Source organism: Mustelus asterias, chromosome X, assembly GCF_964213995.1.
Source record: "Mustelus asterias chromosome X, sMusAst1.hap1.1, whole genome shotgun sequence".
Lineage (NCBI taxonomy): Eukaryota > Metazoa > Chordata > Chondrichthyes > Carcharhiniformes > Triakidae > Mustelus > Mustelus asterias.
The window spans coordinates 13,706,626-13,722,966 of record NC_135834.1 but is presented as its reverse complement, the minus strand read 5'-3'; the positions used below and the strand labels follow the sequence as shown (position 1 = coordinate 13,722,966).

At 43.1% G+C, this 16,341-nt stretch overlaps 1 protein-coding gene across 1 annotated transcript in view; it reads right to left on the bottom strand.

The window, feature by feature from the left end:
• Nucleotides 1-15,477, bottom strand: part of LOC144482023 (complement C1q-like protein 2) — a 51,924-nt gene extending 36,447 nt beyond the window's left edge. Inside the window, exon 1 of the mRNA XM_078201289.1 lies at nucleotides 14,902-15,477. Within this exon, the coding sequence (XP_078057415.1) occupies nucleotides 14,902-15,471 (570 nt within the window). The 5' untranslated portion in view covers nucleotides 15,472-15,477. The remainder of the gene's footprint in view (nucleotides 1-14,901) is intronic.
• Between the last annotated feature and the right edge of the window lie 864 nt (nucleotides 15,478-16,341).

The following is a 16,341-nucleotide window of genomic DNA, read 5'->3' as shown; positions in this document are numbered from 1 at the left end:
GCAGTGGGAAGTGTAGACAGAGTCAATGGATGGGAGGCTGGTTTGCGTGATGGATTGGGCTACATTCACGACCTTTTGTAGTTTCTCGCGGTCTTGGGCAGAGCAGGAGCCATACCAACCAGAAAGAATGTTTTCTATGGTGTATCCGTAAAAGTTGGTGAGAGTCGTAGCTGACATGCCAAATTTCCTTAGTCTTCTGAGAAAGTAGAGGTGTTGGTGGGCTTTCTTCACTATAGTGTCGGCATGGGGGGACCAGGATAGGTTGTTGGTGATCTGGACACCTAAAAGCTTGAAGCTCTCGACCCTTTCTACTTCGTTCCTGTTGATGGAGACAGGGGCATGTTCTCCCTTATGCTTTCTGAAGTCGATGACAATCTCCTTCGTTTTGTTGACATTGAGGGAGAGATTATTGTTGCCGCACCAGTTCACCAGATTCTCTATTTCATTCCTATACTCTGTCTTGTCATTGTTTGAGATCTGACCCACTACGGTGGGGTCATCAGCAAACTTGAAAATCGAGTTGGAGGGGAATTTGGCCACACAGACATAGGTGTATAAGGAGTATAGTAAGGGGCTGAGAACACAGCCTTGTGGGGCACCAGTGTTCAGGATGATCGTGGAGGAGGTGTTGTTGCCTATCCTTACTGACTGTGGTCTGTGGGTTAGGAAGTTTAAGATCTAGTTGCAGAGAGAGGAGCCAAGACCCAGGCCATGGAGTTTGGAGATGAATGTTGTGGGAATAATGATGTTGAAGGCACCATAATGATGTTGAAGATTGTCGTTCCTTCACAGTTACTGCTTCAAAATCCTGGAAGTCCCTCCCTAACAGCACTGTGGATGTACCTACACCTCAGTGGCTGCAGCTGTATTATCCCAACCCCACAACCTCTATTTAGAAGGACAAAGGCAGCAGGTGCATGGGAACACCGCCACCGACAAGTACTCCAAATCACGCACCATCCTGATTTGGGAATATGTTGTCATTCTTCCATCATTGCTGAGTTGAAATGCTGCAACCCCCTACTTAACAGCACTATGGGTGTACCTACACTGCATGCACTGCAGCGATTCCAAGATAGCAGCACACCACCAACTAACTTCTCAAGGGCAATAAATGCTGGCCTGGCCAGTGACACCACATTTCTGAATTAATTAAGAAAAAAGCCAATGGATCAAACAAGCGATGACTATCAGTACTATTGTGCATTATTTTCTCCAGTAATTATATCCTGAAGTACAAACAGTGTAACTTGATGCTGTGCTCCCTGTGTATACATGCAACACAACCCCTCAATAATGTTGCAGTAGAATGTCATGTTTGACTCCTGGGATCTAATTAATTGAGAGATACTAAAAGTAGACAATGATGTCCACTCATTAATGTAAGCACATAAAAGCATTCAAAGATGTAATACCTTATCACTTGCCAAAGGTTAATAGTTAACACCGCACTCTCTGCAGTTTCCATTTATTACCTCTGTGTAATCTGATCAAGATGTGGAGATGCCGGCGTTGGACTGGGGTAAACACAGTAAGAAGTTTAACAACACCAGGTTAAAGTCCAACAGGTTTATTTGGTAGCAAAAGCCACACAAGCTTTCGAGGCTCTAAGCCCCTTCTTCAGGTGAGTGGGAATTCTGTTCACAAACAGAATTTATAAAGACACAGACTCAATTTACATGAATAATGGTTGGAATGCGAATACTTACAACTAATCAAGTCTTTAAGAAACAAAACAATGGGAGTGGAGAGAGCATCAAGACAGGCTAAAAAGATGTGTATTGTCTCCAGACAAGACAGCCAGTGAAACTCTGCAGGTCCACGCAACTGTGGGAGTTACAAATATTGTGACATGAACCCAATATCCCGGTTGAGGCCGTCCTTGTGTGTGCGGAACTTGGCTATCAGTTTCTGCTCAGCGACTCTGCGCTGTCGTGTGTCGCGAAGGCCGCCTTGGAGAACGCTTACCCGAATATCAGAGGCCGAATGCCCATGACCGCTGAAGTGCTCCCCAACAGGAAGAGAACAGTCTTGCCTGGTGATTGTCGAGCGGTGTTCATTCATCCGTTGTCGCAGCGTCTGCATAGTTTCCCCAATGTACCATGCCTCGGGACATCCTTTCTTGCAGCGTATCACAACCTCAAACAGACCATTGTCCGCAGCAAACTACCCAGCCTTCAGGAGAACAGTGACCAAGACACCACACAACCCTGCCACAGCAACCTCTGCAAGACGTGCCGGATCATCGACACAGATGCCATCATCTCACGTGAGAACACCATCCACCAGGTACACGGTACATACTCTTGCAACTCGGCCAATGTTGTCTACCTGATACGCTGCAAGAAAGGATGTCCCGAGGCATGGTACATTGGGGAAACTATGCAGACGCTGCGACAACGGATGAATGAACACCGCTCGACAATCACCAGGCAAGACTGTTCTCTTCCTGTTGGGGAGCACTTCAGTGGTCACGGGCATTCGGCCTCTGATATTCGGGTAAGCGTTCTCCAAGGCGGCCTTCGCGACACACGACAGCGCAGAGTCGCTGAGCAGAAACTGATAGCCAAGTTCCGCACACACAAGGACGGCCTCAACCGGGATATTGGGTTCATGTCACAATATTTGTAACTCCCACAGTTGCGTGGACCTGCAGAGTTTCACTGGCTGTCTTGTCTGGAGACAATACACATCTTTTTAGCCTGTCTTGATGCTCTCTCCACTCCCATTGTTTTGTTTCTTAAAGACTGGATTAGTTGTAAGTATTCGCATTCCAACCATTATTCATGTAAATTGAGTCTGTGTCTTTATAAATTCTGTTTGTGAACAGAATTCCCACTCACCTGAAGAAGGGGCTTAGAGCCTCGAAAGCTTGTGTGGCTTTTGCTACCAAATAAACCTGTTGGACTTTAACCTGGTGTTGTTAAACTTCTTAATCTGATCAAGTCATCTTTTGAAAAATTGGTTTGATCCACATTTCTTCACTGGGTTTGTTTGGGAATGGTGAATGGAATTCAAGTTCATTCATATGTTTAAATATCTCAATCAATTCAATAGGGATTGGATTTCAATTGGTTTAATTAGGATCTGGAAACCACTTTGGAATTCGTCCCATTTAGCTGGAGCGAAACACAGCAGAAATCCATAAATTCACTTGCTGCATAAACATTAACACTCATCTTGATGTAACTTGTATTAAAACTATAAGATGCACACGGGTTTACTACTGTTAAACTGATTTAAGTCGCTGTTTAAATACCGCAAGTAATTTCCAAGGAAATGTTAAATATTTATCCCATAAACTTTATGTATAAGTCTGAGTAAATTGCCCAATTATCCTGTCTTTTTCCATTTAAATGGCAGCATAAAGTTTTAATTTACGATGATATACTTTGCTAAGTAGCAATTTACACTTGGAGAATTGCATTCACGTTTTTTGCCAGTAACAGCTGGTCTGATGCTCGTCTTTGATGAAGCACATTGAGAAGCTGATGGGCACTTAGCACTCACACTTGCAAGGCTGTAAACCAATGCCAATCAACAAGAACAGTAAGAAGTCTCACAAGACCAGGTTAAAGTGCAACAGGTTTATTTGGAATCATGAGCTTTCGGAACGCTGCTCCTTCATCAGGTGAGTGCTGAAGGAGCAGCGCTCTGAAAGCTCGTGATTCCAAATAAACGTGTTGGACTTTAACCTGGTGTTGTGAGACTTCTTACTGTGCCCACCCCAGTCCAACGCCGGCATCTCCACATCAATCAACAAGAAAACCTGGACTTTTGCTCCTATGTTTCCCTCTTCTGAAAGGTGCAAAGCCTTATTGGATTACAGTTCCACATGTACCCTCCTTTCTCTAGTATCTTGCTCAAGTAGAGATTCTTCCTGTGTGACCATAAACAGTGAACATCAACAGGCGTTTTAGTCATAATGAAAATTACAGTTAAGCCGAATCTGTCCTTATCCAAAATCGAAGATCCATCTCCATCTTCCCAATGTATTCCCAGCTGTGTGGCTAAACCTCCCTGGGTTGCAAACCTAGCAGCTGTACCAGAATGGGCCCGTCAGTCTCTCGGTGCACTGGTCCTGCCATTCATCAAAGATTCCCAGATCTGGGGGTGAATTTTCCCGTTCCACTTGCCACGGGAATCATAGCGGGCAAGGGGCGGACCATGGAAAGGTCCATTGGCCTCGGGTGGGATTTTCCGATTTTGGGCAAGCACAGTTGGAAAATCCCTGCCCTAAACTCTACTGCTCAGCTTCACATTCATCCCAATGGAGGTCGCTACGTCTCGATTCCACTCAGGATATTGGCCACCATTGATACATAAGAGTTTCACTGGAACTTGAGGGACAGGAGCTCCTGATTTATGGTGTCAGAGTTGCTGGATCTGCCTCATAGTCCTGTAAAGAATGGATGGAAGTTCACTGCAAATAAGTCTTTCCCTTTTCTGGAGGGGGCAGGGGGAGTGGTTCTGCCAGTATGCTGGAATTACAAGGCCACGGGAAATGTGAACTTTTGGCCACCGAGTGTCCTTGTGGCTTTGAAAGCATTGCATCAATTTTTAAAATCATATCAATATTTATCACAATAAATATGGAATTATGGTTAATACAGGGAAAAGACATAAGTAATGAAGCTCGTTTGGAGGTCCAGTGTAGACACAATGGGTCAAATTACCTCTTTCTGTGCTGTAACAGAGCCACTGTGGCGTGTACATTATTGGGTGGTGGGATATGGGCTCAGATCCACACATTGGGTTAGGCTGTCAAGAAGAGGTGCCATGTTGAGCTGGGAGGTACTGGGAGGACAGAACATTGGAGAGTGGATCATCTCTCACTGCCCTTACATGCTTATTAGTGAGAGGGACAGATGGATGCAGAGACATGCATGCACAAACACACACACACATAAAGGAAATTAAGCTACATTTGTTAGGCTGAAGCAGAGATCAGCAGTCATTGGTACATAAATCAACATCAATGCTCTTTCATTGTAGTTGCAGGGTACATAAGAACGTTTTCAAGTATCAATGCACAGATGTACCTTTTCTAAAGCAATAGCATTGGTGGATGTGTGCTGTGAAACCCCTGGATTACAGAGTCACAATGCAAAAGTGAAAAGGACAAAGGTAGACGTCAGTGTGAGTCAGCAGATAGAGAATTCAGTCAGGAAATTGCACAGTTAAAGTCAAGAGATAGGGGAGAATAGATCCAAGAAGGACAGAGCGAGCAGATGAAGAAAGACAGAGCGGGCGGATAATGGAGATATACTGGAAACATGGAGAAGGATAGCGTGGAACAAAGGACAAACTATGTGCATAATTGAAGCTGATCACATTAATCATAAATGAGGAATATCTAGGTAGTAATTTGATTATACCAGCTCTTTTCTACATTGGGCACTGTCATCTTCAGCTCTTTTACTGAGGACGAGACATACACCAAACACTTTCCCCAAGCTCAAGTGGATTAAAATAGTTACTTTTCAATCATGGGAGAAAGGGGAATAGTAACTGCGACATATATGCCCATGAAGTTCACATTGAAACCATTTATCACACTATATTCGCATTTTATATTTGTTGTCAAAGGAACCGTGTTTCGTGTATTTTGCACTATCTTCTTCATATTTTTAAAAACAGGAAATTAGAATTTACCCCCTTCAACTTAGAGATTTGGGTTAAATTCAAACAAGGAACCAACGAAAGTCTCATTTTGCTAGGGATTTGATGGTCCAGTCGATCAGAACATTGTCCTTGATTCTCTTTAATCCAAATCTCTTATCCTCTCTGATGGGACACTATGTCATTGACCAAGGCGTAGATAATATGGTTCGCTCTGTGTCAAGGGAACACACTGGTTCGACTATAGGTTCAGATTACTACCAATTAGCGACCAAAACATTACCCTTTTACAGTTGTTACTTGGGTTTAAATACAGCCAGCAAGAGGGAATAAGAGTTTAATTGCTTTCTTGGGTGGTGTGGGCTGCTAGTATACTGTGTTTTATGATTTTTACATTGGGCTGGTAAGCTGTTGCTCTTCCTATGGTTTGAATCCAGCCCAATTGATCTCTGCCTCCTGGCTATATAAGGTCCCTAAATGAAAGGAGTTTGGTTAGTACCATAGATTTCTGAATTGTACAGCAACATAGAATACTCTGTGAATGCAATTCTCACAGCACATATTAAATTGTCATGAATTTAGACATTTTCGCTAATATTTGGTTATACTAGTGCATAGAGTCTAGGACAGTTATAGTACTTTGCCAGTTGCAACAGAGTTGAGTTGGATGCTTCAGGCCCAACTTGGTTTGATTGTTGCTTCTCCATCCCTTCCTCCCTTGAGGAGCAGTACACACCGCAATCTTTGCACCTTTCACCATGAAGGCACAGCTAATGCTGGGAACTCACCACCTGGTGAATAACAAACATGAGCTTAAGACTGACCTTTCTGGCCCCCACATGGCTGTGCATCATAGGCAGGTTTTCATCCCAAAAAAATGTATTTCTATTCCTCGGAATACTTACTAAAATAACAAGCTTTAAACAAAAAAAAAATGTTTTATTGGGCTACAAGTCATTTGACTATACCTGCCCTGGCTGACTACAAGTAAGCCTAACTATACAACAGAACTTATAGATCAGGAGCTAATTGAGAAGGCAGCATGTTTATGCGTAGAAAGGTCACCCTTCAATGCACAAGCAAATTTCTCCCCTCAATCAGCTCTTGTCCACACATGTGAAGTTAGCCTCTCTTGTATTCACCAGGACAAACACATCAATCAATTCATAAATAAAAGCCAATTGCATTTTATTAGATAGAGAATATGTCACAGGCAGCAATAAGATATGATAAATACTTGCACAAGTAAGGCCGATGGGATAACTTGCAAGTAACAGTCATAAATGAGTTATTGTTGATGTCTTGAGATGATATTCATCATATCATTCCTGCTAGTTGTGATCTGTTTTAATTATTCCACATGTTTGAAATGTAATTTCTAAAGATGTTTTTCATTTGAAGACAATTGTGGAGATGTGACACATACCTCACAGACCACATGTTGTACTCTAATTTAAAATCCCACATTAAATAGTTTTGGTATCTTCTCTGTGTTTGTGTCAAATGGGGAGGTTTAAGAAGGAGGAAAGCTCAGTTCCTGGGGGAGCTAGAATAATTTACTTAGAAACCCTCTACAGTGCTACAACATTGGCAGGTACCTTTCACAATGCAGTACATTTATTAAAGAAGAATCAAATAGATCAGAAGGGGACTGTTCAGCCCATTTCATCCGTGTCAGCTCTTTCACAGATATATCCAATCAGTCCAACTCTGGTAAGTAACAGTTTAATTTTATAAATAACTTTGACTCAACTAAAAGCCACATATGCAACAAATGTCAACATATGCAAACTGCAGAGAATAAAGATGGTCAGCATATCCATTCATAAAATTAGGGTAAAGGGCAAGTATGAAATGCCACATATCCTGGATGTTAAAAAAGGAGACCTCAATACTTACTGGTGTCTCTCAAATGATCACTTTGTCAACAACCAGTAATTGGGAAGCATACATTTGTGAACAAAAACTCTTCCTGTGACATCACGAATGGAGGAAATTAGATTTTCTATGGTTCTATATATTCCATATACAACCCTCAAGGCTGTTCCTCTGCAGGTCACACTCAATCCACTGTACCTTAGACTGAGAAGACATTCTACAAACTTTCTCCCTCCACCAGCATGAAAGTAATTTGATTCAAGTTCCAAAATAACCATTTTAAATTATATTACATTAGACATGTCACACCAGTTGCCTCCCTTTATGTAACATTTAATTGGGCCCATCAGCTCAGGGGTCATATTTCACACAATGTGATCATCCCCACTTGTACTTTCAATCCCATCCCTAAATGCAAACTCATTCAGCTCTTCTCAAATGGTATAAACCAGTGCCGTCTTAACTGAGTTGGCAATTCTTCAGTAGCTTGAGGGCTGTACAGGCTGAGCTTATTTGAAGGATTTATTTATTTTCGTCAGATGCTGAATAGTGTCAGGTCTCATATCCAGGACGTATTACTTTTAGCTTCTGCTATTCCTATATATAATTGGGTAACTAGTAGCAGGTACTCTCATTTGATATCTTGAACATTTTAAAATAGACACTGGATTTATTTTAAAAGTTTATTTCATGTTCTTGTGAAAACCTTATTTTTGAAATGGGGAAAATTGTTAGATGTATTGGTCTGTTACCCTCTCTCCACAATATAAATGTTTCAGTAATTAAGAATCAAATAACAACTTTAAGCTGCATTCTCTTCCAGTAACATTTTCTTTATTCTTCGAAGTGATCGTTGGCGAGCCCAGTATTTCTTGCTCATCCCTTACTGTCCTTGAGAAAGGTAACATTGCTGAATATACAGTACATACAGGTTTTCAGCCAATACAAGGCTGTTTGGTGTCAAAAATAGCAATCACAAGTTTGGGTCCACAGGCATTTAGCACATCATCCTTTCACCTGTGCAGTGGGTTCAACTCCAGCCAAGAGATTTGGGTTGAAGTGCTCCTCTTGATAAGGGGCCTATATGAAGTGAGGTTGGATACTCACGACCCTGTTCCTTGTAGACATGGTTGCACAGTGCAAATGGAGTACTAATTGCCATCAAATTGACAATCTTACTTGGAGAGGTCATAAAGGTGGTTGTGGTGGGATGTGGAAACATTACACTGGTGCACTAGAGGCTGCTCATCTCAGATTGGGGTTAATGCACATAGCTGAGCAGAGGACAGGAAGCTTTACTCTGCATCTAGCCATACTACACCTAACCTGAGAATCCTTGATGCTAGATACTGGCTGCTTGAAGTGGAAAATTCTTCCATTTTCAATCATTGATAATCTGATGAACAACAAAAATTACCACAAAAGGAGGGGGTGGGGGGAGGGGGAGAGGGTGGGGGGGGGGGGGGGGAAGCAGGTCCTCACATTGCCTTGATTTATGCTATAAATTTAAAGTGATGTCAGTTTTATAGGAGAGCACAAAACTAATCAGGTGGAACAAAATAAAGCAGGACTATAGAGTAGATGAGGGCAGAGAAACGATCATACGCTGTGAACTCCTGATTCAATAAAACAAAGAGAGAGAGAGAGCAAAGTTGAATTGTTGACTCTGAAAAGACAATGTAAGGCAAGCACAGGTTGAAGGCCACAGAAAGGAACAAGCACAGAGTGCAAAGTGCCCTCCAGAAACACTTCTGTTTGTTTTTAAGAAACAATATTTCTATTAAAATAGTAAACACAATAATCACAGTAAAATGGGAAAAGCACAATTACTCGAAAGAGAGAAAGAGCAGGCGAAGAGAAGTGGAAACCAGCAACTATCCAAATAAATGAGAAATAATGCAGGGACCAAAGACTTTATGCATTCAGGTAGGTTATGTAATTAAGCACAGTTTAATCCCATGTTGTTTCAAAAAGGATGTTGGGAAGAGCAACAACAAAGCAGTTTAATTCTTGATTTTATTTCTACACTCGTCTTGAGTCACGACATTTTGCCTTCCTGTTACACTGAGCAAGGACAGCAAATTGTTGAAATCTTTAAATAAATGAATGGGACAAATTTGAAAGCAGCTAGTTTATGCATGCAGCTGCATTTAATTCAAACGGTTATGTCTTATGTAGAAAACACTGGGATAAGATTCAGAAGTTCTGATTCCCATGCAATTACTTGAGTTGTACAATCTAGTGAGTGACACTAAACTTCTGCTTGCAGTTTGTACCTGAAAAATATCATATTATGTTGCATTTAGGATACTTTTGAGTTAACCGAAATCCCCAAAGAGCTTATGCCAAGATAATCAAGTTATCTTGATCAAAAAAAGTTGAACTACACTTCTCTCATTTTCTGTCAAACACCTGATTTGATTACCTAAACCATGTGAGAATTCCTGTGTATGTTTTTGCGCAATTTCACTGGCAAAAGTAACATTCTGTTCTTTTCCCTCCTGGGTGAATAAGATATTATCCAAAGTACACAGACTGTTGGTTGTGAACTAAAGGTGAGAAAAGGTGCCTCAGCTGCTCACAAGGCTCTGTCCCCACGATGGTGTTGGGGGCACCACCCTTCACCCCCCACTGCTCCCAGTCAATCAGTTGAATGCCAACACTCCAGCTCCGGAGGAATGGTTGCTCATAATGTTGCAGGTGGTATATTTTGTAGTATCAATCAACAATAAATAATAATTATTTATGGAACAGAGAGTTTATTATTTCACAAACATTCAATATTTCCACATGCTTTAGGCTGTGATTAGTTTTTGACAGTACATGGGAGAAAAATATGTAGAAGTTTTTAAAAGGCTTTGTTAAAAGACTGATCACTTGTACCCGTCTCTTTCTTTGCAGCACTGGAGAAATCCCACTGTGTGGGATGATAGCTTTTGATGTGGGACTGAAGATGTTGGAAAAAATTATAAGGGATAGGATTTATAGTTATTTGGAGAGTAATGAATTGATAGGTGATAGTCAGCATGGTTTTGTGGCAGGTAGGTCGTGCCTTACTAACCTTATTGAGTTTTTTGAGAAAGTGACCAAGGAGGTGGATGGGGGCAAGGCAGTGGACGTGGTATATATGGATTTTAGTAAGGCGTTTGATAAGGTTCACCATGGTAGGCTTCTGCAGAAAATGCAGATGTATGGGATTGGGGGTGATCTAGGAAATTGGATCAGGAATTGGCTAGCGGATAGGAAACAGAGGGTGGTGGTTGATAGTAAATATTCATCATGGAGTGCGGTTACAAGTGGTGTACCTCAGGGATCTGTTTTGGGGCCACTGCTGTTTGTAATATTTATTAATGATCTGGATGAGGGTATAGTTGGGTGGATTAGCAAATTTGCTGATGACACCAAAGTCGGTGGTGTGGTAGACAGTGAGGAAGGGTGTCGTAGTTTGCAGGAAGACTTAGACAGGTTGCAAAGTTGGGCCGAGAGGTGGCGGATGGAGTTTAATGCGGAGAAGTGTGAGGTAATTCACTTTGGTAGGAATAACAGATGTGTTGAGTATAGGGCTAACGGGAGGACTTTGAATAGTGTGGAGGAGCAGAGGGATCTAGGTGTATGTGTGCATAGATCCCTGAAAGTTGGGAATCAAGTAGATAAGGTTGTTAAGAAGGCATATGGTGTCTTGGCGTTTATTGGTAGGGGGATTGAATTTAGGAGTCGTAGCGTTATGTTGCAACTGTACACAACTCTGGTGCGGCCGCACTTGGAGTACTGTGTGCAGTTCTGGTCCCCACATTACAGGAAGGATGTGGAGGCTTTGGAGAGGGTGCAGAGGAGGTTTACCAGGATGTTGCCTGGTATGGAGGGGAGATCCTATGAGGAGAGGCTGAGGGATTTGGGATTGTTTTCGCTGGAAAGGCGGCGGCTAAGAGGGGATCTTATTGAAACATATAAGATGATTAGAGGTTTAGATAGGGTGGATAGTGATAGCCTTTTTCCTCTGATGGAGAAATCCAGCACGAGGGGGCATGGCTTTAAATTGAGGGGGGGTAGTTATAGAACCGATGTCAGGGGTAGGTTCTTTACCCAGAGGGTGGTGAGGGATTGGAATGCCCTGCCAGCATCAGTAGTAAATGCGCCTAGTTTGGGGGCGTTTAAGAGATCCGTAGATAGGTTCATGGACGAAAAGAAATTGGTTTAGGTTGGAGGGTCACAGTTTTTTTTTTAACTGGTCGGTGCAACATCGTGGGCCGAAGGGCCTGTTCTGCGCTGTAATGTTCTATGTTCTATGAATCTCATCAGTTTACTTTAGAGTGTTAAGGGAATCCAAAGCTTTGTGAAGTGCATTACCACAGAAAGTACAGAACATATGAAGTTTAAATCCATTAATTTGCAAATACTTCAAGTTACTGATACTAACAGAGCTCCTACTTACTTAGGATTTAAATCTGACCAACATTCTAGACCCTTAAAATCTATTCAGACCAAAGCAGCAAATATTGGGTTGCGTGGGTTTTGCGGACCAGACTGCCAGAGCTCAGGAATTGAACATTCCTGGGCCTCAACAGTTAACTGCAACTCACTGATGCGCTATCAATTAGGCAAAAGACTACTTGTGTGCCAATACAACTGTAGGCTTTTATTCATTACAGAACCAGGAGCACATCCCAACAGATAACCGACCCGAACTGAACAAGGGGGAGGAAACAGCCACCTTTATACTAGGTGACAAGGGGAGGAGCCAGCAGGGGATGTGTCCAGGCAGGACAAACACACAACGGTGGTCCAGGCAGGACAAAGGCTCAACTGAAGTCCACCGCACTCACTAGTTATTGTCTAAAGCTAATGAAACCTAAACAAAAAGCACAAAATCTTCCATCCATAAGATGACTGCCAATTTAAGTGTTGGTGACCAATCAAGGTGGCAGCTTTGGGTTACAATGGCAGCTTATGACAGCTGTAGCCCACACACTCAGTACGGTGCTACTTTGATAGGAATTGACCTAGGGTTTATGCAAGATTTCCCAAATACAAAACAAACAAAAATACAGTTGGATTATGGGGGACAACTACACTTCTCTCCCTTTACACAGGTTTGATGCACACTTTTACACTTTTAATATGGAATTACATTAAACACATTTTTGGTTTGTCACTGCTCAATAATTATTTAGAATATATATACATATATATACACACACATTAAGAAGTATACATGATCCTGGGATTTATAAACAACAGCATTGAGTATAAAAGCAAGTAAGTTCTGATAAATCTGTATAAATCACTGGTTATGCTTCAGTTAGAATGTTGTGTTCAATTTCAGGCACCTCATTTTAGAAGGATGTCAAGGTCTTGGAGAGGGTGCAGAGGAGATGAGAGTCGTAGAGTCATACAGCACAAAAGAGGCCCTTCGGCCCATTGTGTCTGTGCCAGCTATCAAGCACCAATCTCAATTCCAGCACTTGGTCTATAGCCTTGTATGCTGTGGCGTTTCAAGTGCTCATCTAAATGCTTCTTAAATGTTGTGAGGGTCTCCACCTGTACTGCCCTTTCAGGCACTGAGTTCCAGATTCCCATCACTCTCCGGATGAAAAAACTTTTCCTCAAATCCCCTCCAAATTTCCATCCCATTACCTTAAATCTGTGCCTCCCCTCCTGTTATTGACCCCTCTACTAAGAGGAAAAGTTTCTTCCTATCTATCCTATGTCCCTCATGATTTTGTACACCTCAATCAGGTCCCCCTTCAACTTTCTCTGCTCCAAGGAGAACAGCCCCAGCCTAACCAGCTTCTCTTCATAGCTGAGACCCTCCAGCCCAGGCAACATCCTAGTGAATCTCCTCTGCACCCTCTCCAGTGCAATCACATCCTTCCTATAATGTGGAGGCCAGGACAGCACACACTGTGGCCTAACAATTGTTTTATACAGCTCCATCATAACCTCCCTGCTCTTATATTCAATGCCTCGGCTAATAAAGGCAAGTATCCCATAAACCTTCTTAACCACCTTATCTAGCTGTCTTGCTGCCTTCAGGGATCTTTGGACATGGTCTCTCTGATCCTCGAAACTTCATAGAATCATAGAAACCCTACAGTGTAGAAAGAGGCCATTCGGCCCATCAAGTCTGCACCGACCACAATCCCACCCAGGCCCTAACCCCATATCATAGAACCCTAGAATCACAGAAACCCTACAGTACAGAAAGAGGCCATTCGGCCCATCAAGTCTGCACCGACCACAATCCCACCCAGGCCCTACCCCCATATCCCTACATATTTACCCGCTAAGCCCTCTAACCTACGCATCTCAGGACACTAAGGGGCAATTTTAGCACGGCCAATCAACCTAACCCGCACATCTTTGGACTGTGGAAGGAAACCGGAGCACCCGGAGGAAACCCACGCAGACACAAGGAGAATGTGCAAACTCCGCACAGACAATGATCCAAGCCGACTTCCTAGCATCCTATCATTCATTATGCATTCCCTTGCCTTGTTATTCCTCCCAAAAAGCATCACCTCACACTTTTCAAGGTTAAATGCCATTTGCCACCACTCTGCCCATCTGACCAGCCTGCCTATATCACCCTAATCTAACGCTATCCTCCTCGCAATTTACCACACCACCTGAACCATGCCAAGAATCAGGAAATTTGGTTATATAGAAAGAGAGAGGCTGGGATTGTTCTGAGAGCAAAGGATGTTAAAGAGAAGATTTAAGGGGTGTGATGAAAACTGTTTCCACTGGCAGGAAAGTTGGTAACCAAGGGACACAGATTTCAGGTAATTGACAAAAAAAAGCCAGAGGAAATTTCAGAATATTGCGTTTTGATTCCATGGAGTTATTATCTGAAATGCATTGCCTCAAAGTGGTGGAAGTAGATTCAATGGTAACTTTCTAAAGGGAATTGGATGTATACCGCAGGAGAATTCTAGGGCTATATGGGGAAAGAGCAGGGGTGGGGGACTAGCTCTTTCACAGATCCGCAAAGACAGGAGAGCTTCCTTCTCTACCGTATGGTTCTAATGATGTTCTTATGCACACAACCATTTTTAACAGCACAGGCCTCTCTGGTCTCTGTAGAATTATACCCTTGTGTTTTCTGATGTTTGGATGTCTTTTATGTTCGTGAGCATCGCTCCTTATGGGAGGATAAGCGGAGAGGGTGGAAAATACAGAGAGAAAATGTTGCAAACCCAGCAACTCCCACCGAAAATCACTAGTTTGCCCTTCAGTAAACGAACCTTCCATGAATATGAAGTTAAGTACGTCCCACTCTCGCAACCCCGATCTCAAACCTGGTCTTTCCAGTATTTCTATCGAAGTTTGCAGGGGAGAATTGCGGAACTTTTTCTTACTGAGTAAACTTTACAAACTTTTATTTCTGAATATAAGACTTACCTGCCCATTCTTGCACAGGTCTGCCCACATACTGGTCCCGTCCCCTCCTCTCATCAGTACGTGGTAAGTAAAGAAGTAGATCCCGGGGACGGTGCAGGTGAATTTGCCTGTAGAAGCCTCGTAGTGGTTCCCAACGTTCGTCACCACGTCGTCAAACTTAAGGATCTCGTAGCCCTCGTGCGGTTTCTTGAGCCCGGCGTAAAAGGCGATCTTGGGGCTGTGAAAGGCTGTGCTGAATGTCCCTGTCCCTGATCCCGGTAACCCGGGTGGACCCGGTTTGCCCAGGTCTCCCCACTCGCCAGGTGGACCCCGAGGACCCGGGGGTCCAGGCTCTCCCGGAGGTCCCCTGGGTCCAGGCTTGCCTCGGCGCCCCTGGTCGCCTTTGCCCCCGTGGATGAAGGGTGGCGGGGACATAACGGCCAGATCCTGGATGGCTTCTGCCGCCGTGGAGCTGGGCTTTGGGCTGTAGGGGTCACAGACCATTCTACAGCTGCCCAGCATCTCGTAGTGGGCAGACGCCTTGGAGCTTTGGACCAGCAAAGGAATGGCAATGAGCAGAACCAATACCATGGCCACTCCAATGGCTGCTCCAATCACTCGCTTTCTTCGGCTGATCCGGGACGCAGCCAGCGTCAAAAAATCGTCTTCACTTTTGGAAGTAATGGTGAAAGATTTAGCAGAGACCACGGCAAAAGAGAAAAAAGAAAATCTATCTATCGAGAGACAAAGAGTTTCTGGAAAAGGGAGCAGGAATTGCCAGAGAAAGTTTTGCTCTAGGCTCCTTCTCTCCTGCCAGATCCAATGTCCGTCAGCGAGAAAAGCAGGTCTGTTCCGAGAGGCTGCTGAGAAGCTCTGACGAGGGAAAGGGGGATTTTGTGGACCATCTGAGCGACCCCTGCCTTCAGATCGTGTGAAATCACATCTTCCTGACGCCAAGCGCCCTAGGCAGGGATTGCTTTACACAGTGCAGGCAGCTCTGCAGCGTTTTATATTTTTTAAAAAAGCAATCGGGTATTTAAAACAATCAAACAGTAAAGTAATCACTAACTACAACATTCAAGTTGCTGACAATATCGCAACACTTAAAAGTGATGTAACCATTTGCGGTTTGCATTTAAATAAACGTAGCAATAACTCATATTTAACGTACTTGTAACTTTTAAAGGACCACTCATTCTGGCTAGTTGGAGGATTACACTAATTTGAGCACAGATCATAGCATGTCTGTGTGGGAACGGCAGAACTCACCCAATACAATTTCATCACGCGCACTTGGTTGCAACCACGGTATGAGATAAACTATACAAATAATTGGTTTTATGTCCCTCTGCTAGCAGGTTTCCTACAAGATACACAGTTTTCTCTTTCAACACGATTTAAGAATTCATTCTGCCGTAGTGCTGCGTCCCACCAAGTTACTCTGTTCGGATTTGAACAGAA